At 37.3% G+C, this 27,912-nt stretch overlaps 1 protein-coding gene and 1 long non-coding RNA gene across 2 annotated transcripts in view; one reads left to right on the top strand and one right to left on the bottom strand.

Annotated features, from left to right (window-relative positions):
• Positions 1 to 8,257, top strand: part of LOC127215322 (uncharacterized) — a 43,844-nt gene extending 35,587 nt beyond the window's left edge. Inside the window, exon 3 of the long non-coding RNA XR_007833941.1 lies at positions 8,173 to 8,257. This is a non-coding gene — a long non-coding RNA (uncharacterized LOC127215322). The remainder of the gene's footprint in view (positions 1 to 8,172) is intronic.
• Positions 1 to 27,912, bottom strand: part of Thsd7a (thrombospondin type 1 domain containing 7A) — a 373,759-nt gene that overhangs the window by 189,632 nt on the left and 156,215 nt on the right. Inside the window, exon 2 of the mRNA XM_051175692.1 lies at positions 19,180 to 20,011. Coding sequence (XP_051031649.1) covers positions 19,180 to 20,011 — 832 coding nt within the window. The remainder of the gene's footprint in view (positions 1 to 19,179; positions 20,012 to 27,912) is intronic.

Here is a 27,912-nt window from a genome sequence, read left to right on the forward strand (position 1 = left end):
ATTTAAAAATAGTAGAGAGACTTATACTACATGATCCACTTGAAAAATCTAGTTGATAGTTCCCATGACTTTGTGAATCCTGCCATAGAAATTGAGGAGAGGAGAACATGTGGGACCAGGAAGACTGAGTCAAGGGATGAATAGACAAGAGGGAAAAAAGGAGGTACTATAGTAAAGGGAGCCATTATAGGTTTGAAGAGAAAACTGACTCTAGAGAAATGTCCAGAGACCTACAAGGATGACCCCAACTAACAATCTGAGCAACAGTGGAAAGGCTAAGTTGTATGCCCTTCCCTGATAATGAGATTGATTACTAACTTATATGCCATCATAGAGCCTTCATCTAGTAGCTGATGGAAACAGAAGCAGATACCCACAGCTAAACACTGAGCTAAACTCCTGAAATCCAGTTGTAGAGAGGGAGGAGTGACAATAAAAGGGATCAAGACCAGGCTGCATATACCCACAGACACAGCTGACCTGAACAAGTGGGAGCACATAGACACCCATACTGATAGCTGGGAATCCACCCTTGTACCGACTCAGACCTCCTGAACATGGGTCTTAGAAGGCCTGGGCAGTCTATGGGACCTCTGACCGTGGAACCAGGATGTATCCCTCATGCACAAAAGAACTTTGGGAGCACATTCTCCATGGAGGGATACTCCCTTAGCCTAGAGACAGGAGGGAGGGCCTAGACTCTACTCCAAATGCCATGACAGATTTTGATGATCCCTACTGGAAGGCATCAACTTCCCAGTGGAATGGGGGTGGGTAGGGGACAGTAGGTGTTCAGGGGCAGGGGAGGGAGGAAAGGAGGGAGAGGGAACTGGGATTGATATGTAAAATAAGAAAAAAATATATATATATTAAAGAGCTGTGTCTCCTTTAAAAAGTTTTCTAGGGTAACAAGCCCCTTGTCATACTGAAACAATTGACTCAAGTACTCCATAAAACACTAAGTTATTCATATTTAACAATGAATGAACTGAAAAAACTCAAAGTCATTGCTCAAGAAAAGGTTGGACAATTGAGAAAGTTTTGTCTGTTTTACCTGAAATTAAATATTTAAAATAAGAAAAAATAAATATGTATAAAGAAATCTTCCAAATGATCTGTGTTTTCATCCAGAGACATTATTTCCAATGACTTGGCAGCTAATGAATTTTGGGTTCTTTATGCTAACTAATCATCTGTGGAGAAAAACAGTGGTGTATTTGGCTCTGATGTTTTCAAGCAAAGGAACTTATAGTCCCAAACAAAACTGTGTACTTAGTCTATTCTTATTAGGATTGTGAAGGCAGATCCATGAGCTCAAACCAATAGAATATTAATGCATTCCCTATATTGGGAATACCAAGGAGATAATATTCTAGCTGAAGGCTGTTGGGAAATTGAATATTTACTAAGAACACAATTGTAGTTCAGTTATGACCTTGTAATCAGAGAAACCAGGATGTTCTTAACTTCTTTTGATGTCTCTAGTAAATCTTTATAAATTCAATTTTTTTGCATTAATCACATTAATTTTTCATTTCTTTATCCATATATATAAGACCTATTATGTTATATAATATAAAGTGTAACTTTAATTAATTCTGGATTTTAATTTATTTTACACATTTTCCTTGCTGTTGTAAAAATAATTAATAAAAGATTTCCCAAGCCTAGGTGCTTACTACTAGAACAAAAGTATTGATTTAATTAGAGGAGAAACAAATGACATCAAGACATACAAAACAGTCAAAATGAGACTTCCTGGGAAGGATGAGTATAATTGTCTTTACAAAGTCAAGTGAAATATCAACAGCATATTGTTGATACTGTTACTAAAATATCAGAGTGGAAAAATAATATAATTATTAAATATCCAAATGAAGGAACTGACCAAGTTAAATAGTCAGAGGAGGAAGAGGTGGACATGAGGGAACAGGAAGACTGAGTCAGGGAATGAATAGAGGAGAACAAGAAATGAGATCCCATAATAGAGGGAGCCATTATAGATTTAAGGAGAAATCTGGTAAATGATGGAAAAGTGTGGCAGGCCACGTGTATTCACAGCACATGGGACAGACACAGGGGATTTCAAGAACAAGCTGACTCGTTACACTATTCAAATAAGTGAGCTCTGAGTTTATCAGGATACCCTGTCTCAATAAAAGTGCAGAGTTATCGACAAAGACATCGGGCAAATCAGTGAGCTCTGAGTTCATCAAGGTACTCTACCTCACTAAAGGTGGATAGTGATTTATGAAGACACCGGGCATCAATGCTGGTCTCCACATGCTCCTGAACAAATGAGCACACACATCCACAAATGAGAATACACATACCCCCTATGAGAATGCACATACATCCTGAAACATTCACACATTAGCAAGAAATCATTTAATGGTTAAATGTTCTGATTTGCTACACACAAAAAAAACCCACAAATTTGCGTAAAGATGTAATATAATTAGACATGCATGAGACTATCAACAAAAGCTTCTACTTGGAGAAATAAGATAAAAAATAATAATTTTGCACAGATATTAGAAACATTAGGTGCTACAAACTTTGTAAAAAAAAAAAAAAAAAACACCAGGATGTGTCTTTTAAAATTTAATTTGACCCAGCAATTTAATATCTCCAAATATATTTTATATTTAAAAAGAATCCCTATGGTTGAAGACATTATACAGTTGAGTCTTAGAACATGGCAAAGTCACACCGGTCAAGTCCTCTAGTCCTTACTGGTTTTACCATGCTGGAAGATTCTATGCACACTAACAGGGGAGAAAATCAATTATCAGAGTCACACAGCTTTGAACGTTGTGAGCTGCAATAATGATGGCATGGACATATACACCTCCACAGGTGTAAGGCCTCATCCTCACTGCTAGATGAAGAACAAGAGGCAATTAATGGCTTCTTTGAGAGGGAGATACCATAATCTTTAGGGACAAGGTTGCTGATAGATTATTCAACCCAAGTGATCAGCCCTAAGGACATGCATAAGAGCAACACTAAAAGGGTTCAGCAAGTTGTGTATATACATGATATCATATATTATATATCTCACAGGTCGAAGAAGAGTTTATGAGCTTGAGGATGATTTAGAGGAGAGAATGGGCAAAAATGATGTAAGTATAGAACTCCTACATGAAAGTCTCAAAAAATATGTTTTAAAACAATATGAAAAGACTGATTCTGTTAGCAACTAATACTTTTATTACTGCTTGACACCTTATCTTCACAAATATTCTGAATTGCAATTCTAATAAGTATTCAACAGTAATTTTTCTTTCGCCGAAGTAAGACAGTTTCTAATATTCTGTATGGAAAATTCTGCAGATGCGAACAGCTGGCATGTTGAAGAGTAATATGAACAAAATCTCTTATATCCAAGTTTGTTTTAAAATTAGTGGATAAAATAAAGTGATAAATTCATTTTGAGTGAAATAATACAGAAATGCTAAGTAAAGAGATGCAAGTCTGTGATACAGCACTAATTTCATCATCTTATTTTATGGTCAAAATACTCAGTGATCTTGCCAATCACAGATATGCATTTAAATTCTTGAATATCATAAATCCAACAAACATGATCTTTACATAACCTTCGCATAACAGGGTGACTTTTGCACAAAAAATTATTTTTTCTCCACAGAATAGTGCTAAAGATAATATCTCTTAAATGATATGTTGGATATTTCTTAATATAAAACAGCTTTTCTGGTTAGTTTGAGTATAATCAGAAATTCCGTGAGTTGGCAGAATAGCAATAATATAAATCGATTTCTACTGCTAGTATTAAATTTCTACTGCATATTAAAGAAGGATTTAAGTAAGATATTTAATTTGTGAAATCATATATATGGCATGTAAACACTAATTCTTCGCAATGAGTATTACTTTGATCATTTGAAAGATATTTAGAAAGCCTAAGAAGTTAAAAGTTTTCATGTTACCTTTTTTCCTATTTTTGTTCTGCACAATCTTTGGTCTTTAGTATCTAATTATTTTTAAAGCTGTCTTTTAGTATTATTTGTTTTTCATAGCCATTCTCTATTTCATGCACGTAAACTTTTGTTTACTCATAATAATCCTGTCACATGTGCAGCATGGGAATATTGTTCCATCTTGGAGTTAAGAAATGAGTGGTAGAGTTCTTCCTTGAATCTAGGCTATCTGATTCTATTATGCAAGTGACATAAGACAATTCCTCTAGTGTCCAATATATCTTGTTTTCCAAAAACCTTTGAGAAATGACACTACTGTTCAGACTAAGCACAAGGTTTACCATAAAAGCACCACGAGGGAGTCACTTGCCCTAATTTCCCTTTTTAACCTCCCTAAATATCTAAAACTGTTTGCTTGGTACTCCTTAGTATTAGTATTGTATTATTTTCATGAATAGATTATGTAAGTATTTTGTTAAATTAAATAGCCAACACACTCCCATAAACAAAATGAAAGCCTTATAAAATTATAGAGACAGTTTCCAAAATGACAGAGATTGCATACTGCATGAAATGGAAACTATTTCCCTATGAAAGTAGAGTCAAAGAAAATGGAATTCATGACTTTGTGCCTTCTCTTTTAACTCACAGTGATATATACATATGTAAGTAGAAAATACTGCTAGAGTCAGAATAAATAAAGCACAGAGGACAAGATCATCAAAATCAATATCATTCAAAGCTTTTTTAGAGAAAATATTGGGTAATAATGAAAGTTTATGTCTGTTTATGAATATACAATGTACATGATGGACAAACTTTGAAAGGAGAAGATTCAAGATTTCTCAATGCAACAGTCATTTTTTTCTATCCCCTTTTAAGTGAGACTGATATGTATATACATATATGTATATATGTATCGCAATGTATGTATGCATATATGAAATATATATGTATATGCATGTGAGATATCTATGTAGATATGTAATTACAAACAATTTAAGCTTAATATTAAATTTGGGGATGAAAAACTGGAAATGAATGCTTCAGCTCTCTTTTCTTTTTGTAAGAAAACCATCAAAGTTACATTTCACTTTAGGGTTAAATTGAATGATTCAAAGTTCCAACTTTATATTACATATGGTATATAAAGGTTTATTTGTATTTAAATATAATTATCGTAATAGATAATTCATTGTCTGTAGCTCCTACATAACGAGTGAGGTTTGGAGGTCATTTACTCAATCTATACTAGCTGGTTTAAGGCTGGTTTGTTTTAACACTTGTGCCTCAAGATCCTCTCTTGTCTCTTGCCATGTGCGCATTCTCCCTGATCTACATTACTTATTTTTCATTTATTAGTCTTTTTTTCTCTTATTCATTATATAGAAGAAAGGCGTTATGCTACATACTGATGGCAGACATTTTCTGCTCATTTCACTAAGGATTAGAGAAAGTAAATATGGAAGACAGGAGGCAATACAAAAAAGTGATTTTTCAAAACAAAGAGGGAAAAATCTGGGAAACGAAGGATCTGGCTGGCATACATAACTACAGAGCCAAATGTTCTAGTCTAGCATACCTGGCAATGGAGATGTGTTGAAGGAAACCTTAATGGTTATCATGAAATCATACACAGGCACAGCCAAGACTCACATCTTAGGACAATTGATACTCAGGTCTCAGATACTTGTAATTAGAGTGTCTCAGGCTTTCCTCTACAGAGGATATGTAATTCCAGATAATATGCACACTTTTAATTTTGCCTATGACTTGAGACATGAAATAACTGAGTGCCAGAATAGGTCAGAAAACTTCTCTTTTTATTTTAGCTATTGACAAGGACATCCTGACCATCCTAGAATTTTCTAATTTATTATCAAAACTCCAGAGGTTGGAGGCTGCTGGTGGGCCACCATCAGAAGATAATAGCAAACTGTTACATGGAAATTGTTATTGTTATATTTCGTACTGAGTTCATCCTGAATTGTCTATTTCCATAGTTGATACCTTGCACCAAGCAGGCTTCCATGTCATGCCATTCCTGTCCATGGATATGATTTTCCTTCATGATTACTGGGGGGGGGGGGAATCCAAATGTATGTGACTTGTGATCAGTGCTGTTAGCCTTTCTGCCAAGCTTATTTGCTGCTTCTTAGTCACCAGCTCCCCCCAGTGCAGGTAAAACTAGTATCTTCTCTGCTCCTGTCACAAACTTGCTCACAACAGTTCCAAGATTGTTTTTAACTGTGGGCTAACATGGAATGCTATCATAGCTAACAAGAGCAAGTGCAGCTCATTTCCCAGGAACTAGCCAAACGATAACAGCCTTTAAAATGACTGCAGCTAATTTAGAAGCAGTCTTTCTCCCAGAGCCTCTAGTTGTTTTTATATTAGCTTCATCTGTTCATTAGATACTTTTTCTCTTCCCCAACTAAGCATTCTACCATGGTGATATAAACATCGTCATCAACGTAGATTTCAATCCAAATATTTTGTACATTATTTTCTGTTATGTTAATAATATTAAAAATTCAAGTGCGGGGACAAGGCATTGTACAGAGTTGAGACTTTGGAGTGCTTTGATTCATTTACTCCCTACACAGTTTTATAATACAATTCTATGAAGAGTTAGAACACGGCAGAGAAGTCAGTGTTTAACAAAAACTGAAAAATGTTGTGGGCTTCAAATTGTATCGGTACACTATCCATTTGCATTCAAATGTCACACAACTGAAGAGAATTTCTAACAATCTCATGCCTATTATTTAGGTTAAGATATATGTACCTATTTCAGTGTCTGTTTTTGTTCATGTCACCAGTGGGGATCCCTGCATGTTTACACATCTATGGGTGTGGTCTAGCTTTCATCTGCTCAAGTCTTTTGCAAAATTTTCAGCCGTTTGTAAAACTAAGGAGAATAATGAGTGTAATCCAAGCTTCTGGTAGTCATGATGCTTTCCTTGTGATAACCTAAATGTATTTATTCAAGAACACTACACTACTTTTGCCTGTATGGACATTGCAAGACATTACAGTGCAGAGGCTGCTTGTCCTGCACAGAGCACAGTTATTTTGTCTGAAATCATTCCTAACCCAGTAAGTACTACTCAAAAAGGTTACCATGACCACCTCCTTTTAAAATCCAGTGTACCTGCACACATATTTGTAACCAAAATAAAACAGAGTATCACTCAAACAAATTTTCTTCCACAATGAAATGATATTAAATTAGAAAAATATCACTTAATAATACAAGTGTGAATAGAAACCTAAAATCATGCAATAAATGGACTAATAACAATTTAAAAACAAATTAAATAATAAAAAGCAACACATGAAACTGTCATGTAATTTGTTAGTAAATTCCACAAACTGGTGTATTTTTAATTAGATTATGCAAATAGAGAATTATAATGATTTATTTAATTACTTCTCCTATGGGAATTATTTTTCTCCTTTTGAAGTGTTTCCTCCTATTCAAAAAACCTTATTGATTTATTTGTCAGAGGAAAAGTCATTAGTAGTGATGTGGAGCTAGCAACATTCCAGCAAATAAGTTAAAACAATGGTGCGATCACTTTTAGTGCCAAGGAGCTCCAAGGTCACTACCCCAATCAGAGTCCATTCTGCTGGAGGGAGTAGTGGTTCCCATAGGAAACTTTCTCTCACAATATCTCAAACAAGAGACTTAAACAGAATGACCAATTGTGAGTTATTAATAAACCCACCAAGAAAAGTGAGGAGAGTAGAATGAAATATACTGAGTGTGTGTGTTGGGAGAAAATTATGCAGATATCTCTTATCTGATTTAATGTTAGTTCAAACTCCACATCTCTTCCTGTGGAGCTTTCTTTTGTTTAATTCTCCTCACTTACACAAGAATAGTCCATACTGTATTTCTTACTTAAAATTTGTAAAAGAATAGATCTTAGATATTCTTGGCACACAAAACAGTAAAACCCATGTAATAACGAAAAGGGTTAAACAAAATCCTGTGAGGCAAAATATGTAATGTTATAGCCTTGATGGTTTCACAAATATATCCTTATCACTAAATTCAGCCTGATGTACTTAGTTGTAAGTTGCTTAAGAATATGAGAGGCATCGTTAGTTGTTTAGTTCATCTGCAGACACCAGAGAATATATTTACAAAAACCTAGACAGTATAACCTACTTTACATCTGTTATTCATTCTTGTGAGTACTATGCTTTTATTTGACTGCAGCCCAGTGTGTTTACCCCAGCATCTTGTCAAACACATGAGCAAAGCAATGCTCTTGTATTACAATGGCTACAACATCACCAGGTGGTAAGGATTTTCAAGCTTCATTACAATGTTAATGTAATCAGCAAAACTCTGTAATGCAGCAAATGACTACATATTACATATGTATGGCTTTTATATGAACCATATATCTCCAACATGACTTTAAAAACTTAGAGGAAGTGACCCAGAGTAGTTTGAAGGAAGTAAAGACATTTTGGCTGTGATATAGTCTTCCCTTAGAATTGGGAATTGACCCTGATATTCACTTTGATAGTTGGAATTTGCTAAAAGTTAACACACATTCATAATAGGAGGCCTTAGTTCTTTATTAGCAACAAGTAAGTGACATTGGGGAAAAACTACTCTAATGGTTTCAAGATGTGAAAACAAGATAAGTAAGATGATAAGTGGGTAAAAATGATTCTCATGGAATCATGGGAACAAAGTGGATCCTATGAATTCACGGTGGAAGGAGAGAACTGACTCCCAAAGCCCTCTGACCTCAACATGCATGCCATGACATATATGTTTCTAACATACACATCATATACATAAAAATAAATAAATATATAAATACACAATTTAAAGATGTAAGAACAGAAGTAAAAGGGAGCACCAATAAGAATTCTTTTTTGTGAAGCATCAAACTAAATAATTACCAAGAAAGTATCAGTGTGTACTCAGAATGTTAATAACAGTACATTCCCTAGTTTTAATGGGAAAATCTAACTTTAACAATGTGGTAGCAATTGATTGGTGTTTACTAGCCATCACAGTAGTGGTAAATATGCAAAACAGTGACTCATAAAATAAACATAAGCCTATATTCTCCTAATTGAGTCCCATATACCTTTAGGCAGTATCCCTTCACATGCTTCATAAGCTCAAAGAATTTCCATTTACTGTAGTTCTCAGTTGACATCTTGTAATTTACTAATACGTTCAAGCCTTATAAATGGAAAGGCTCTCCTTTAAATTTCAGGGCTTCGGTGTTTGCTCAGACCTGAATACCTGGTAGGTGTTATTTCAGTTGAGTGTAAACTGTGCTGGATAATACTGTATCTTTTTCTAAGCAACAGTTTACCTAGCCCTATGTAAATAGCCATTTACACATATAAACAGATATGTTCATGTATGGGTCAGCTATTCATTTGTTTGCTAGTTGTTTTAGTAAGGAATTAAATCAAGTTGAGGAAACAAAACGACAGAAGTTGACATGAATTTGGGTGAAAAGAGGAAGATGGGGTTGTCTGTAAATCAATCACAAATTTTAGCAGAAATGGATTATGATTAATGAGTGGTGTTAACTGGGAACTGAATACAGAACAACAGGGTTGTAGATATCTTGGGTCCCAATATTAATACAGTGGAGAATATATGCTTCTAAGCATTTGTTTTCAGTGTTAGGGTACTGTAGTATTTTGAAATGGGTGTAAACACAAAATAACATGAATGGGCATGTGTTTCCTTCCAACTGATTTTAGACAGTTATATGCTTTCTTTCCTACTATTATACTCTGGGAACAGATAAACTTAAGGCAATGGAGACTAACACTATGGCTATGCACCAACCTTATAAAAAGGTGCAAAAGCTAATCTGATCAGATACAAAGAAGATATTCCTCATGAGGCAGAAACTACTGGATTATTTTTTAGTGGATGCAGTTATGTTTTTTATTTTTATTATTATTTTACATATCAATCCCAATTCCCATTCACTCCCTCCCTCCCTTCCTCCCTCTTTCTCTCTCTCCCACCCTCTCATGCTCCCTGACCATCCTCCCCTCCCATTCCCCCCCCACACTCAATATGTAGGGTGATGCCCTCCAGGAGGGCCATCGAAATCTGTCAAGTCATATAGAGTAGGAACTAGGACTTCTCTCCTCTCTCTAGGTTAATGGAGTATTTCTCCATGGGGTATGCCCCCAAAGTCCTTTTGTGCACCAAGAATACATCCTGATTCCACTGTCAGAGGTCCCATAGACTGCCTTCTAACTGAGACCCATGTTCAGGGGGTCTGAGTCAGTCCCATCTGGATTCCCAGCTATCAGTCTGAGGGCCCATTAGCTCCTCCTTGTTCAGGTCAACTGTCTCTATGTGTATCTGCAGCCTGGTGTTGTCCTCCCTCTTTGCATCTGGATTTCAAATTTGCTCAATGTTTAGTTGTGGATGTTTGCTTCTGTTTCCATCAGCTACTAGATGAGGGCTCCATGATGGTGGGTAAGTTAGTTGTCAGTCTCATTATCAGGGAAGGGCATTTATGGTAGCTTTTCCACTGTTGCTCAAATTGTTAGTAGGTGTTCATATTGGTTAAGACTGAGAACTTTCTCAGTAACTGCACACACAGGCACCTTCACGTGCATACACATACATATTTAATAATAATATGTAGTGATTAAAAATCACTAATGTAGTTTACCTTACAACTCCAGTAAGGTGCTGGTGGGGATAAAATGTTGGTTAAATTCATGCTATGCAACAAGTGGGGCCTGAGTTTTATCTTCTGAACCCATATGAAAAACAGTGGGTATATGGGCCAAATTTGTAATCATGTTCTTGAGAAGAAAGAGACAAATGGATCCTTGGGTCTTGTGGCCAGCCAGTTTAGCTTAATTAGGCAGCTCCAAAACAATGAGACACACTGTCTTACAAGGTGGCAGTACCTGAGGAAGGACACCTTTGGTTGATCTTCTGGCTTCCACATGTATGCATATGTATGCATGCTTACCCTCATTTATAAGTACATGGACATACATACACATACACTCATAAAAGATTCTTGTTAAATGCAACAAAAATCCATAATGATTAATGAGCTAATTATTTCCTTATTTCTTTATCTTAAAATTTAATTATCCTGATTTTTATACACACAACACGCTTTTTATGTCCCTGTTTATTATGTATAAATGAACAGCACATACACGCGCACACACACACACACACACACACACACACACACACACACACACACACTGGAACATGCTAAAAATTCATTACTAATAACTATGGAGATGTTTGTACCAGGGGATAAAAAAATCCAAACATTTAAGCTGGAATTCACAAGCCCCATATGTTTAGGCAGGTGCTAATTCTTCATCTCCCTAAAACCTAGCCTGACATGTGAAGAACTTGTGGATATGACACTCCTAAACAGCAAACTGATATTAGCCTACAGATATCAGAGCTGTTTTTTTTTTTCTTGTCCCACATTCTTTCTCCATCATGCTCCTTGACACTATGCAACCCACTCAGCACTATTAATACCATCTAATAGTATCCCTCTGGAAGGCTGTTCTGGATCCTATCAACTTCCTGCCAGGAAGGGCTCACTAGCCTGATTGTTCTTTGCCTGCATGACCTCAATATTTTGTTGGTTCTTTAGGGGCAGTTTCATTATAATGAAAAAACAAGTACCTAAGGATTAGCTTTGCTTTGTTTTTATGTACTATGTGCCAGTGTTCGGTTTTGTGGTCCTGGCATCGTACTCTCATATAGCTGTCCCTCAGTCAGGGCTTCAGAAAACAGGTTGCAAGTTCGTAATTATTGATTGTAAAAGTTGAATACAAACTATCATTTACAAAAGAGACCTCTCTCAGTCAAGATGAAGCGCATTAAAGCTGGGCCCTGGGAAAATTGTGCTTCAATGATGAATGGATCAAGGAGGCAGGGTTTAGTCTGAACCTAAGGCAAACCTAGAGCGGAGGAGAGGGCTGCCTTTGCGGGAGAAATTCACCCCTGCTAATTGTAACTGCTCCCTTTTCCTACTTTCGAGAATCGGACCACCGCTTCCTTTGGTAGAACCCTAGAAAGAAGAGTGGGACACCTCATAAATATTCTGCTAGTAGACCCTTTTGGGACACTGAAACAGAGCAGTGAATGCCTGAGAGTGGCCTTTTCATACTTGTGGCATAATTCATCCCCCTGACAGTGCCGCATTCTTTCTTGTCAGCTATTGACTCTCTAAGAAAACGAAATATTCACTCTGACTCTTTCTAGCATAATCAAGAGGAAGCAGCAGCAAGCCAGGAAGGTGTGAGGAGGGATATCTGACAGGCATGTCAACACTGGACACTACAGGAAAATTGTAAACGGGAAAGCCTGTTACTCATGCACAAGAGGAAGTAATTTTACAAATGGATTCTGAATAGGACTCAATGCTGCCTTAAATAGCAGGTAATTTTCTCCTTTCTTTTTTTGGTACGGGTCGCATTAAATTGGCAATATCATCAGTTCTCAAAGTCTTAGAGTGGGGAAAGGACCTCAGGAGTGGAACCCTCACAGGCTCTCACCAGGCTGCTGTGCTAGGGCTTGGGATTCACTGCTTACAAACTCACCCTGCTTCAGAATAAACTGATCTGTAGTACATGCTGGAAGCGAGTGAGCTTTCTTCTAAGGAAAATGTAGAAGATCTCATGTCCACAATTTTAGACACTTTTGTTTGAAGGCTTGCTGGCATCACAATATTTGTAAGGCTTTTCTGTTTGCCCCCATTCTTCCGCTACCCACATACAATTTTATAGAAGTACAACTTCAACTCCATTACAGAAAATTAACATGACATATCTAACACTGCACTGAATACCACTGAATTGAGGCCACCGGTTTCTTTATTCTTATAAAGCACTCCCCCTCACAAAAAAAGTGTGGAAACACACACACACACACACACACACACACACACACACACACACACACAATGATATGGATAGGGGAAGAGGGAAGACAACAGCATGTAAATGTCATAGCTTCATTGTAAGTCGGAGGACAACTGAGCTAAGTCGGTTCTTTTCCTTTCATCTTTTATATGGGTTTCGGGGATCAAACGCAGATGGACAAGCATGCCTGGAAACCCCTTTGCATTCTAGTCGACCCCACCAGTTTTGCACTCATATTTTTCCTAATCATCTATTATTTTAATTTCTCTAGTTGTTTCAGTCGGTTTTAAGAATACCGTCAAACCTACAACTTTATCTTCATGTGCTTACCAATTAATTAATTAATTAATCTTCATTTCATTTCTTTTTTTTTTTTTTTAATTTTTCTCTTTTAAGACAGGGTTTCTAACACAGAGACAGTTTACCTGAACAAGGAGGAGCTAACGGCCCCCCAGACTGATAGCTGGGAAGCCAGCATGGGACTGACTCAGCCCCCCCGGATATGGGTCTCAGCCAGAAGGACTGAGCAGTCTAAGGGACCTCAGACAGTGGAGCCAGGATGTATCCCTGGTGCACAAAAGGACCTTGCGAACACATCCCCCATGGAGGGATAACTGCCTTAACCTAGAGACAGGAGAGAAGCCCTAGTCCCTATTTCACATGACCTGTCAGATCTACATGACCCCAACTAGATGGCATTCCCTGACATATGGAATTGGGGTGGGGAGATGGGAGGGGAGGGTGGTTAGGGTGCATGTGAGAGGGCAGAGAGGGTAAAAGTGAAGGAGGAAGGGAGGGAGGGGGAACTGGGATTGATATGTAAAATAATAAATTAAATAAAAAAAAGTTTTGACTCCAAAATTTAAGTTCAAGGACAAGTTACTGGGGAAAAGGATTTCTATTTTTGTTTCCACAGAAAATGAAAAGCTGTGGATTCCTTCCAGACTAATGTGGTTTGATCAAGCCAGACTGCCTGAAACAGAGTAACCAGGTGGTCCTACATTCAAAACAGATGGACAAAGCAGCCTTGCAGACTACAGCCAGGATTTCTGCATCTTCTTAGAATCCCCCATGACAGTGCCCCTTACCAGCAGGAAGTACTTTGAAAAGTAGTTTGGAAAGAACGATGCCCAAATTCCCAAATATTGTCTATAAATGTTTGTTTTCATTCAAATGGACTTGGTTATAAAATAAATAAATAAATAAAATAAAAAATAAAAAAAATCTAAAACTTAAAAAACAAAAGGACAGGGTTTCTGTTTGTAGCTCTGGCTGTCTTAAACTTTCTCTCTATGTATACCAGGCTAGCCTCAGACTCACAGAGATCAGCCTATCTGTTTCCTGAGTGCTGGAATGAAAGGCACCCAGCATCATGCACAGCTTTTATTCAAGTTTTATATTATCACTCTAGAAAGCAATACTAAAAACAAATGAATGCCAGATCAGTTAACAACTGGCATTTTAAGGCTAAATGACATAAAGACATTGATTTTGTTGAAGAGTAATTTAACTTTCTGATTAACAATTAAGGATAAGAGAGGTCATGTTACAAAATATCCGACATTGAAAAAATAACCAGTAAGCCAACCAAGAATCATTACCCTCTGCCATTCGACATGCTGTGGTGTACTTTCTAGACACATAAACAAGAATGAAATCAATAACAGAGATCAGAGATATGGAGTCCAATGTGTTATGTCTACATGTTACTGTATTGTTCTAGTCTTTTTTAGATTTAACTTTTTATTTGCACATAAGTGTTTGCTTTATACAATTTCCCCAGTGCTGGCTAAATCTACTTCTTCTGATTTAAGCACCAAAAACCCTCTTTCAAACCCAAATTCATTCTTCTTCCCTCAGGAATCTCTTGAGATAAATTTCCCACCATTCTTGGCAATGCTTCCACTGGGATTGTAATTACAACTAATTGCTTTTGTTAGAAAATGTGACAAAACAAAGTGCATTTGAATAGCAGGTATTTTCTAAAGTCCTCAAGTACTTCCACTAAATGAGTCTGTTTTACTTACCGCTCACTTCCTAGCAATTCCTGAAACTTGTGACTTAATATACAGATTGGAGTCTTTACTTCAGCAAACAACATTCCAGAGTGAAATGGTTCTTAGAGAAGTCTCAAATTTTGACTGTGCTCACTGCAGGCTAGAGATGGCCACCTGTCATTGAGCCTTTTCCTAGCATTGCTTGAATGTCCTAGCTCTTGTTTGAACACTAACTTTTCTTCCAATTTTGGGCCGTATTGTCCTTTAATATTTTTAATTTTCTAGAGAAATGCTTGACATACTATCTCATCAATTCCTAGGCTGAGTAAGATTCTATTCAAAGCCAGCTAAAAGTCAATGTTGCACAGGAATAAAACTTGTATTCTCCTAAGTGTAGTGATTTTCATGGCCTTACCCACTGATTGTCACAACTTCAATCTTTCCATTGTGTAGAATCTGGTAAGCCCACCAGTTTCAAAATGGAATATACTTAAAAAATGTGAAGATTTACAGATGCCTAGATTTCATAATATTTCAGCAACACAACATTTGCAAATATTTTTCTCCTGAGGATATGGACCAAACTTTACAAAAAGTAAATAGATAATTTCTTCTTAGAAGAACTATCACTTACAACATTTGACATGCTGACAGGCTGAAGTTGAGTTTCCTTGTTCAGGATTACCTTTAACAAATTTTAAACATAACCCAAGGATATTTGAACAACCCTTTTTCCTACCTCAGACCCTGCTATATGTAACAAGGAAATGCTATTCCCTTTGATGCAGGGGAAACTTGATGCTATAAAGTATTTATTAATAAACTTGCCTTAGAAACATTGAAAGATTAAAAAGTAGAATTGAGCTAAGAAGCCCTACCTCCAATATGACTAGAACACAAGTAGTATGCTAACCAGGCTTGTTAGAATCTACAAGTTAGTACCACAGTTGAAGTTTAGCATTTCTGAGAAAGTTTCTGTTAATGGTTATTCACCAAGATGGACCTCCAATTAGGCTCCATTCCTATAACAAAAGGAGATAATCATGACATACAACCAGCCATTAGGCCATGCCCATATCAAATAACCTGCCTCTAAGAGTTAGCTCAAGTGGGTAGTGCTGGGTCGCAATACAATTAAGTCCAAGTTTGCCATTAAGTCCTTTGTGTTCTTATCAGAGAAAGTATAATTCTGATAGGTGGGCAGGATGACCCTGGGTAAAAACAATTAAAAAAGAACAACTCTGATCTACTTAATAAATATGACAAAATATTTGCTCCATAATTTGCCCAATTCACTTACATGAACAGATTTTCAGCCTCTTGCTTCTGTTTAAATGTTCAAAGTGTAACTTGGGAATTGCACCCAAAAGATTTAAAGAAGACAGTATATGTGGGATGCATAGCCCAAAGGTATATGTGTTTAAGTCAGCAGAGTTTATTTGAGGTTGGATCCACTTTGGGCATTAGACAGAGCCAGAACATACTATATTAAAAAGGGTTTACTCTTATTAATCTGTAAGTGTGCAGAGTGATATCTCACTGGGAAAGCATATTATTTCTACAACATCTTCACCCCACAGAGAATTCAGGCTTCTCTGGAGGATTTGAGTGTTCATAAAGTGGCAAGACACAACAGTTTCCCATGTTTCCCATCTCTGTTACATTTGACTACCACATAGTCCCAGACTTCTGGATTTCTTATTGTCATAAAAATGAACTGTGATTCACACTTGCCATCATTATTGATTATGGTCTCATTGAAATCAAGGCATATGTGTTTTCTTTAACTTGGGCAATTCAGCAGCAGTTCTTTTAAACACTTTATTGGTCAATAGACAAGTCTCCAAAGAATCTTAGGCCTATTTATGTAAGTTCTTTTAGCAAATGAAATAGAATATTAATAGTGTTATTCGATGATTATTTATCCTATTATATAATCAAGATCCAATGAGATGGGAAATATTTGAAATTTTGTGACTAAATCCCTGATTTGTGACTCTATGCTAGCTCACATCTTACTGTACTGGCTTCCTTGATGAGGTGAAGTTGGAATGAAATATATTCTAAAGACCCTTTTCCTGTCACATCTTGCCTAGAATTTTTAATTTTATAATTACAACACAATAATCCCTATTGAAGAGATATGTTACCCATTTGATTATTTTAGGACATAGTCTACTAATATATGTGTGTAGTTATCATCATAATGGAATAGTCATGTATGGTGTTTCTAAAATGATACAAGTGGTTGATTTAAAAAAAATAACAAATACCCACATTTTTAAGTATATTTGCTTAATGCACACAACTGATGTGCATATTAGGCTTCATGCAATGGAAGTTAATAGCCTAATTACACTTTTAATCGAGAGTCAACATTAAATTAAACCTCTATAGCATGCTACCCCAGTGACAGCAGGAGTCTATTCAAAGTTGCTCATCAGAGGCTCATTCAATTACTTAGTGGGAGCCAAGCAACTTAGATTACTGTAACTACTACATGGAAAAAGAATGGGGAACCATCAGAATAAAGGCAGTCAGAGAACCAAATAGGAAGTGGATTGAAAATCCATACAGTACAGAAGTACAAATATACACACATATATGAAATGAACCTGGTGAATGGAGGTGGGGAAACCAGACATAATCAGCAAAGCCAACAAACTTTGGAAGAGGGAAGAGGCTGTGAAGGAACAATGAGTAATTTACAATGTAGCTGCAATGAAATGCAATTGCATGAATTCAAAAAGGGGAACAGCAGCAAATAGGTTCAAGACAGCACCTAGGACTGCACACAGATCGATGGTAGAGCGCTTGCCTAGCACAAACATAGCCAGAGGCTCTGTATCTCATACCATAAAATGTTGAGATGAAATAAAATGCAACCAGAACAATAGTATGATGAGAGAAAGTATTTGTCTTGAAGAATCAATTGTTCACTTTTATTTACTCGTTTATTTAAGCTATAATCTCTTCCAAAGAGGATTCTGCCTATATCTAAAAATCCACAGTAATGAAATCAATAAAGAGGAATAGGTGGGAGGCGAGAAATAAAGAAAGAAAGAAAGAAAGAAAGAAAGAAAGGAAAGAAGAAAGAAAGAGTGGTTATTTGAGAAAACATCAGGCATACCACACAATCCTATTTAGGTTTCCAATCCTATTTAGGTTTCCAATCTCTAAAGGAAACAGGAAATTGTAATCTTTCACAAGATTTCCAGGGGCAACAAGAGACAAACTCTAGCAGCTTGATAAAGGCATATGGGCTAAGACATCAGTGAAATTTATCTTATGTTTTTAATCAAGAGAACAGGCTGCATGATAAAGGAGATAGTACAACCAATGCCAATTCTACAATAAACATGATATAAAATTCTGAGTGATGATGCTATAATTTCTTTGGTTGAGTCCAAATCATAACTTCATGAATATTTCAGACAAAGCAATTATGCGAATGATCCAGATAGCCGCTACTCCCAGATGGTCTGGCTTATCCAAGAGCAAAATTTAACCAGTCCAGGGAAATCATAGCCTACCTGCAATTTTCAATGAACACCATTTTCACAACTAGTGAATCATACATGAGGAAGCTTTCCATAACATAGTCATTACATATCAGAAGATAATCTGCCTAATAATTTCCATCTATGAATTGCTGCCAATTAATTAAACTTTCAAAACTAGGCCACTTCTGGTGTAATACACTCACCTTATTTCCCACTCCTTCCTGTTTTCTTCACTGGAGTTTGTTTTATAAGTCGTGAAAGAATATTATTCTTAGGTATGGTTCCCGAGGTGCTTGTTAACAGCAGATTTTGTTTATAGGGTAATTCTGAAAATGCTATAAACTTAGAGAGATTACAAGAGCGCCTTATTCTATTAACTCACTCAGATACATATCTGCATTCAAAATCCTAATGCTCCAAGCTCGTAGTAATTTTACCTTCTTTTATTGTAGGGGAAGAGAATACGGGAGACTTAAAGAAGCAGTCTTGAGTTTCCTTTTTGGTTGCTGGGAACTCAACTTTGGCCCTCACATGCGCTAGGTAGGTTCTCCAACTCCCCTGTACGTCCTGCCCAAGAAGCTGTATTTTGACACAGAGAAGCGTTCATGAGCTAAGAAACTAAAAAGCAGGGTGGCACCTATTCATGGACAAAATAAAATTACACCATAAAATCATCAAAAACTTAAAAAGCCTTGAACTAGGGAATATTTGCCTCAATTTTATTACAGGAGTCAATATAGTGAGTCTGAAGTTCCTACTCTTTCCGCAGCCAGGAGACAGGTGATGTTACTGGTAATAAAAGTTTACCTGAGATCCGCCGCTTTCCCAGTCTTGTTCGTGCACGTCACATCCCTGGTCTGATACCCAATCTGGATGTCCCAATATCTGTTCTCCTGTCTGTTTTGTCTGTTTCTGTTTCTCTTCTTCTTGATGAGCTCACGGGCCTCTGGGTCCTTCACTGCCTTGCCTCTGTCCCTCTCCCGCTCTTTGTTCTTGCCACGACGCCTGACTTGTCTGGCTTGCCTTGAGTGTGGCACTGAGCATGCACTCCAGGGCCCCACCTGCAAGCTGTACATGCTCGCCTCTGCCTCGCAGGGATTGGACTGGCACACTTGGAACTCGGTGAGGTTGGGACAGCCAGAGCCTCCAAATTGTGGCGGTGCAACCACATGTCTAGTGCGGTGCTGAAGGCCGCTGCCACATGTCTTGGAGCACTCTGACCAGGCCGAGAACTCAGACACGATACAGTCTTGCTGGCACGGGATGAGGCATGCTTGTTCCAGGAGGGGCTTGGGCTCAAAGTACTCGCAGATGATATCCTCTGCGGGAATGTCCTTATCCTTCTGGATGCAGGTTATCTCTCTCACCTGGATGCCTTCCTCTCCCTTCACACATTCTCGAGCTTTCTCCAGGCTTTTGGAATTCACAGGCTGACACTGATTCCAGGGTCCCAGTCTCCAGTCGTACAACTCTTTGTGCCAGTCACACACTTTGAAGCAGTTTTGCTGGTTGCTGGGTCTTCCAGCCTGCTTGCAGTTCGTATGCAATGTTGTCCAACCTTCCACATGAGCACACCACACAGCCCGGGTCTGGATGCCGCCTGGTCCACAGTCATCTCCCATGCACCGTCCCCAGGGACCTACAAATCAGCACAAGAGTCAGTCAGCAGGGCTTCGGGACGAAAGTGACATGCTATTCCCATTTCAGAAAGACATCTCTAGACTTAGTACATTAACTTCCCCGACATCTTATAAAATAGGTCTCTATGAGACGACTGGAAAGTAATGATCCTCCCTGGATACTTCTACAAGAGGGAACTGTGTCAAGGTGTCTATATAAGGTAACAGCTGGGGCAATTGCACTTCGGGTCCTTTTGGGATTACTAAAAGTTTGCTTTGATTCATTTCCTTTATTTCAGGTAGGCAGAGATCGTTGCTCATAAAGGGCATCAGAAACTAGTCACAGCGGAAACCCATTATTCTTGCTTCACATTCTGAACTCTGTTTTAGTAACTGGTAAAGAAAATCGCCCCTCCTGAAATCCTTCTCCTGAAGGCTTTCTTTGCCTGGGCAATTAACTATTTTGCAGAAAACAATCTTCCTCCCCTGCTTTTTTATTGTTGCTGGCTGTGGCTGCAGAGGTCTAATGGATGTGTTTGGTGTTGCTGATAGAATTTAAAGTGAGACTTCATGGGAACTAAAGCTGAGAAATCAAAACTCCTTTTTTCAAAGGTATTTGCTACCTTTTAATTAAAAGAAAAACTCAATGAATGATAGAGATAGTAAAGAAATTTTATTTCGACTAAATCAAACAAAACTTTCTCAATTATCCAACCTTTTTTTGAGAAACGACCGAATTCTTTCAGTTCATTCATTGTTAAATGTGAATAACTTAGCATTTTATGGAGCATGTGAGTCAATGGTTTCAGTATGATAGGGGGATTGTTAGCCTAGAACACTTTTTTAAAGAAGACACAGCTCTCACATTTCTTAACTGATTCTTTTTCTGAGACAGCTCATAATATTTTCGAAGTATTTACAAATTCCAATGTGCTAAATTGGAATACATTTTAGACTTGAGAGTAAACACAAAGATCACATAATTTCATGATTTTGAAATGTTATCATGAAGTTGAGGACATATTTGATGACCCCTGATTGTTGTTAACGAGTCCTGGGAAGGTTAAGTTTCGTGAGATGGCTATAGGGTTCCCAAAGATAGACAGTCAGCGAGACAGAGAGACAGACAGACATAGACAGAAACACAGAGCACAACTATACATGTAGGACAGAGAGTGAGACACACACATACACACACACACACACACACACACACACACACATATATATATATATATATATATATATATATATATATATAGAGAGAGAGAGAGAGAGAGAGAGAGAGAGAGAGAGCTTCTGCTCTCTTCCCTCAATTCTGCTTTCCGGGAAAGTCTGGCTTTACACTTATTTGTATTAATGTGTACATTATGCACAAGGTTTGGTGTGCAAGAGGCTGAAGAAGAAAAGAAAGTGAAAACTATTGAACTAGGCCAAAGGACTTATTCTGTGGCCCAGAAAAACAGGACACAAATTCTCTACTTGAATGAGTAATAGAACTAGTTGCAGTTTAGATCCAGTTCTTCTGACACTTGGGCTCTGAAAAAGTCTGTTAAGAGATTTAGGTTTAGATGTTTTTCTCTGCACAAAACAACCACAAATCTACACAAGAAACAACACAAAGAATGCATTTATAGTATCTAATTTCATTGGACAAAAGATTATTTTTATAAATTTTTATTTAAATTACAAATAAGCTTATTTTTGATACCAATCCCAGTTCCCTCTCCATCCCATTTCCATGGGGGGGGGTCATTAAAGTCTGTCACATCATTTGGGGAAGGGCCTAGGCCCTCCCCCATGTATCTAGGCTGAGAGAATATCCCTCCATAGGGAATGGGCTCCCAGAGTTCTTTCTTGTACAAGGGATAAATACTGGTTCCACTGCCAGAGGCCCATAGACTGCTCAGGCCCCCAACTGACACCCTTATTCTTGAGTGCTGGTTTTTGTTCTATGCTGGTCCCTCCCCCCCCAGCTATCAGACTAGGGTCCATGAGATCTCACTTGCTCAGGTCAGCTGTTTCTGTGGGTTTCCCCAGCATGGTCTTGACCCCTTTGCTCATCACTCCTCCTTCTCTGCGACTGGATTCCAAGAGTTCAGCTCAGTGCTTAGCTTTGGATCTCTTCTGATTCCATCATCTAGGATGGCATTTAAGGTAGTCATCAATCTCATGATAGAGGAAGAGGGCATTTGCAGTAGCCTCTCCACTATTGCTTAGATTCTTAGTTTTGGTTATCCTTGTAGATTTCTGAACATTTCCCTAGTTCCAGATTTCTCTTTAAACCTATAATGACTCCCTCAATTAAGGTATCTCTTTTCTTGCTTCTTTAGTCTTTTCCTGACTTGATCTTCTTGATTCTTCATTTTCTTCTGCCCCTTTTCTCCCGTCCTCTTACTCCTATATCTCTCACTCCTCCCCCTGTGCTGTGGCATAGATGGTAGAATGTTTACCTAGCATGCATGAGCCCTGGATTAGTTCTCAGCACTGTATTAGTAAAAAAAAAAAATGTTTAATGATGCTGTCTTCCTTACAAGTGACACAACCAACTTGTAAACATAAGACTGAGACTTTTCTGAAATATTGTGGTAATTAGTTGTCTTTTCATTTATAATAATATGATTTAATATATTCAAATACTACATCATGTAAACAGTCTTCCTAGGATAGTAACATTAATAACTTATAAACTCAAAAGACAGTGAATTTGTTAAGAATTACAATGTATAGTAGCTAAAGATATTTTAATTGTATTTTTACTTTGTCTCTGTATTATATTTTTCCATAATATTTTCATTGACTTCTTACAGATTTGCAAAAGATTCTGCAGGAGAATCATAAAACTTAAGATGCTTCTCAAAAGGAAATTTTGTATCATGTATAATTAGAATTAATTCCACATAGTTTTAGTTATCTCTACTCATTATGTTTTAATAAAACTGTTAGCTCTTCCCCACCATAAACACATCCCTGAAAGGCTAAACTATATGAAGTTTGGTCAGTGCGTTAAAGCATAGGGGCTAACTCAGAATCCAAAACCCTATCCTTTTATTTTCCATCTTTAACATCGATTATGAGTTATATCAATTCATCAATATTTAGATTTTATTCCTAGAATAAAACTAAGGGAAGAATTTTATAGAAATTCTGTGGTGGAATATGCCTTTAATCCCAGCACTTGGGAGGCAGATGTGGACAGATCTCTGTGAGTTTGAGTCCTGGTCTACTAAGAAAATTCCAAAACAAGATCCAAAGCTACAGAGAAACCCTGTCTTGAAAGAAAAATAAAGTTCATAGTGTTGGCAAACCCTACTCTAAAGACTGTTTAGATGACTATGCATGCTTTTCGTGAGGGGACATGACTAAAAATATATTCACTTCAGACAGGGCACCAAGACAGGCCACAGAAATGGTTCCACCCCTGTCTCATTTGGAAACCAGGGAGTTCATAGGGGTTACTAATGGAGTAGAGGTGGATGATTCACAGACATCTGCATCACTTCAAGTCCACCCAGCTACATCCTTAGATTTCTCTGCCCAACTTGTAGCTTGCTCCATAGGAGCGAGTTTCCTCTGGCTAGCAGTTGTTTGTAGCTTACATAAGATTGGGCAGGAGCTATGTTCCTTGAGTAGAATAATATTAGTGAGTTTTCTCCAAGGCTCATGACCTATATAGTCTCAGGATCTTGGCCACTTTACCAATGACAGGTATTTGTTTCCATGAAATGAGTCTGAAATACAATTAGGAAGTGGTTGGTTATCAATAACGTTTGAATACTATTACTTCGCCTAAGGAACATAGCAACAAAATGACTCCTAATCAAATACTGTTATACGCATAGATCAGTGCATCGTTAGAGAAGTTTCTTTTTGCATGAATAACACACAACTGGGCAACTGTGATGGGAGATGCCATTATGTATATATGTTTCTCATAACGGTTAATGAATAAAGCACTGTTGGCCAATAGGAAAGGAAGACAGGAGGGACTGGGAGACAAGGAGGAAAGAGAAAGCAGGAAGGAGGAGTCAGCATGGAGAGTCTGGAGAAAGCAGAATGCCTGCCGGCTCCCCAGTAAGAGAAGACCACGTGTAAATACTAGATTAGCAGAAATGGGTTAATACTTAAGACAGACCTAGCCATTAAGAAACTAGTACCGGGCCTACAGCATAATATCAAATACAGAGTCTCTGTGCGTTATTTGGGGCTGGTGTGGCTGCAGGACAATACCGGCGGCGGGAGGAAAAACCCTATTCCTTACAAAACTGGAAGTAAACGAGAGAGTTGGAGCATTCATTCCTAAATGGGTGTCTTCATCAAAGTGCTCTCCTTAAGTATTAGGGGTCTTTGTGAAAGAGAAACAGAAAGACTGTAACAGCCAGAATGGGTGGATGACTCCAAGGAACCAGTGATTTCCAGGCACAACAGGACTCATGCACATCTCAGTTCACAGACTCTGTGGCTGCAAAGATAAATCCTGTACAGTTTCAAGCCAGATGAGGTCTAAGTACAGAGGCTGTTACCCTTAAGAAACTATCTGAAATTGATACCCAATGGCAAAGGCAAGATAAGTTTTTCTGTAACGGAGTCTCACTGAGTATATACATCACACTTCAGGTTAGGACCCAAGCTTTGAAGTATTTGACAAATACAAAATTATCTAAATGGTATTTTATGCTTTTTATCTTGGTCTTCTTTGGTCATTTTTGTCTTTTAGTATTTTGCTTGTTTATTTTGAGTTGTGCCTTTGTGTTTCTCTGGAGAGTTTATGTGTGTCCTTCTTAGTTTTGATTGTTTTTGTCTTTGTCTGTGATGGTGGGGAGAATATAAAGTTGTGTAGGTAGGTTTGGAGGATACAGGAAGAATTAGGGGATAGGAAAACATGATCAAAATCAATTATATGAGTTATTTTAAATAAAAGAAAAGCTTTCAAAAAGATAGGCAATGGTCCTGTGAGTATTAGGACTTTCTGAGCTTTTAGATTATGCTCAGTACTTTTCAGAATTGTATGCTTTCCCAGGAGTGAATGTTTTAGTGCACAAAAGTCCCTGATAATAGCTTTTTGAATAAATAACTTTTAAATTTTTATTTGATGCTTGATGCATAGAAATGTATGACATCAGTTACTCTACATCCAGCTTACTAGAAAAATGAGAACATTTTTACTGTGATATCCTTCTCAAAATTAAATTTTTGATTTATTGTACATATTCATTGTATGTGGTCCCATGGTACATACATTCACTCACATAAGTATACAGTGTATATTTATAGTTTTGGATGTATTGAATATCATACATATATGTGGGCCATCTTTCACATATATTCGATTATATTTATGTGTATATAAAATTTGCACTGCGACTAATTAGTGGAATAACTCATTGCATTCCTTAGTTTGTATCTTTTAATTTCCTGGTATACTCTTGTGAGAATATCCTCAGTGATTATGTTCATAAAGAGAGGAGTTTGTTGGTAGATATTAATACTGAAGGCACTATGTGGTTGATGGCAGTTGTAGCAGATAAAGAGATGGACCTCCAGAGAACTTCTACACAATCTTGTACCAACAGATAATAAGAATCTCTCAAGATACATCAATCATTAGACAAAAGGACAAGTTATAAATGCAAGTATAGTTTACCTACATTTCGAATACTATGATCACAGATTCTTTTTTATTTTTGTGAGAATTTTTATATTGAAACAATCTTACTTTACATATCAATTCACAATTCCCACTCCCTCCCATCCTCCCATGTCTCCCACCCACGCCCCCCTACCCACCCCCTACCCACTCCCCAAAGACAGTGAGGCCTTTCTCAGGAGTCTATCACATCATTTGGGAGAGGGCCTAGGCCCTCTTCCATGTATCCGGGCTGAAATAGTGTCCCTCCATAAGGAATGGGCTCCTAAATTCCATTTGTGCACTACGGATAAATACTAGTTCCATTCTTACAGGTCTTATAGACTTGCCAGGCTTCCTTACTATCATCCGCATTCAGAGAGCTTGTTTTCGGTCTAATGTTGGTTCTGCAGCTTTACAACTGGAGTCCCTGCAGCTCCGATTCTTACTAAGTAACTCCTCACAGACAACATGTTCACTGTCACATATATTCACTCCAAGAACTAAATGACAGCATCCTACAAAAATGCAATAGAGATCGATAAAGATTCTTAAGAAATAAAGAAAGAAAGGAAGGAGGAGGGAAAGAAAGAAAGAACAGCATGCATTAGAGTAACTGCAAAAGCAGAAGTGGCAATACAATCATTATGGAAAGAACTCATGCACCTCGAAGGCTCTTACTGCTATCTTATCATTTCATTGCACCTTGAGTATTGCATGTGTGTCCAATTAAGTACTCTCATGGAAGATTAGATTTTCAGCTCAGTATACCCAATGAATGGCTGTCTACTTATGCCCTCCAAGCAGACTTGAAATAATCACACACTGACTAGAATGAAGACCATATCTAAAATTGCTCTTGACACCCAAGCATAGTCAACCCAATTAGCTACTCTGTTTCTAAGCGCACACATGGTTTAAAATACAGCTTGAAAACACAGTATGCAAATTCTATTAAGGGAAACAAAAAGTCCACTGCCATGCATGATCTGAGAAAGTGACATGTGTCATCCACCATCTCTGTGCGAATGTTAATTTTCAGCCCCACAACTTGCATTACTGTGAGTGAGAAGAGGTGGAAAGTTGGTGGGGTTTGTGTGTAATTTTTACCAAGATCGGTAACAATTTCCCTTGGTTTGAAACCTGCTTCATTTATTCTTGCTCATGATAATGTAGGGGAAGTTGGAGTCTAATAGGGCAAAAGAATAATAATCAATGGATACTACATTTTATGAATGGAAATGTATTCATGTGTGCAGATTTGTAGGACTGTGTTTATCCACTATTGCACAAAGTCTGTCCAGGATTTAGGTCAATAAATATGTATAAAAACACTGAACTTCACAGATTTTGTGAAACTCTAGAGAGAAATATTGGATGTCTTATTCTTTCAGAAATAAATGAAAACAACTGTTTTATGCCCAAAGCATTTATGTCATTAATATTTACAAAATAAATATTTTCAAATAGAATGTTTGTAAAATTAAATAACTCTGAGACAAAAAAGTAATTAAGAAAAGCATTAAGTGAATGTTTCTTAGCTTCGTTTCCAATAGTATTTAAAATACAACTCTATACCAACCTTGAAAAACCTGTAACTAAAACAATAGAATATCTTAACTAAAGAGAATTTTATAATGCATCTAGTTTCTTCATGTGTTTCAAAAACTCTCTCTTTACCTCAGCTGACAAAAGATGAACTTCCAAATTTAAAATTAGTGGTTCTTATGAAGTTCAACACTTGTTTCTCCTAAGACTCTTGACTTTATCGGCAAGGACATGAGAACAATAGAAGGCTGAGTCTATAAAAGGCCACATTATTGACAGGTGGCCAGCAACTGTTCCAAAGAGTGTTATGAAGGATAAACACTATTAAAGGAACATGAGAAAATTATGCAAACTACCTTCCATCCTTGTTTGCTATAAAACTCTTAAATGAACCAGGTTCTTATTTGGCTAAATACATCTGCATCTTTCCAATGAGACAATATGTTTCCCCTCCTGAAATTGCTTCTAGAGTAGCATGTCCTAATTACCACAAGGTCATGAACATTTGAAGACCTTTGTTAGAGACTGATTACCATGTCCTGTTTACAATGAAATATTGTGTTTTAAAATACATGGATAAAAATGTATTCATGTGTTTGTCCTAAAGCAATGTGTTATTAATTGGTAGAGACTGTCTTCCTCTCAATCCTAAAGTAACTTCATATTTTGTTATCATCCTACTGGGTAATTAATTTCACTCCAAAATACTCAATTTGAATCAGGATAAATTGTTATAAAATCAGCCTT

This window comes from Phodopus roborovskii, unplaced genomic scaffold (genome assembly GCF_943737965.1).
Source record: "Phodopus roborovskii unplaced genomic scaffold, PHOROB, whole genome shotgun sequence".
In the NCBI taxonomy this organism is placed as follows: domain Eukaryota; kingdom Metazoa; phylum Chordata; class Mammalia; order Rodentia; family Cricetidae; genus Phodopus; species Phodopus roborovskii.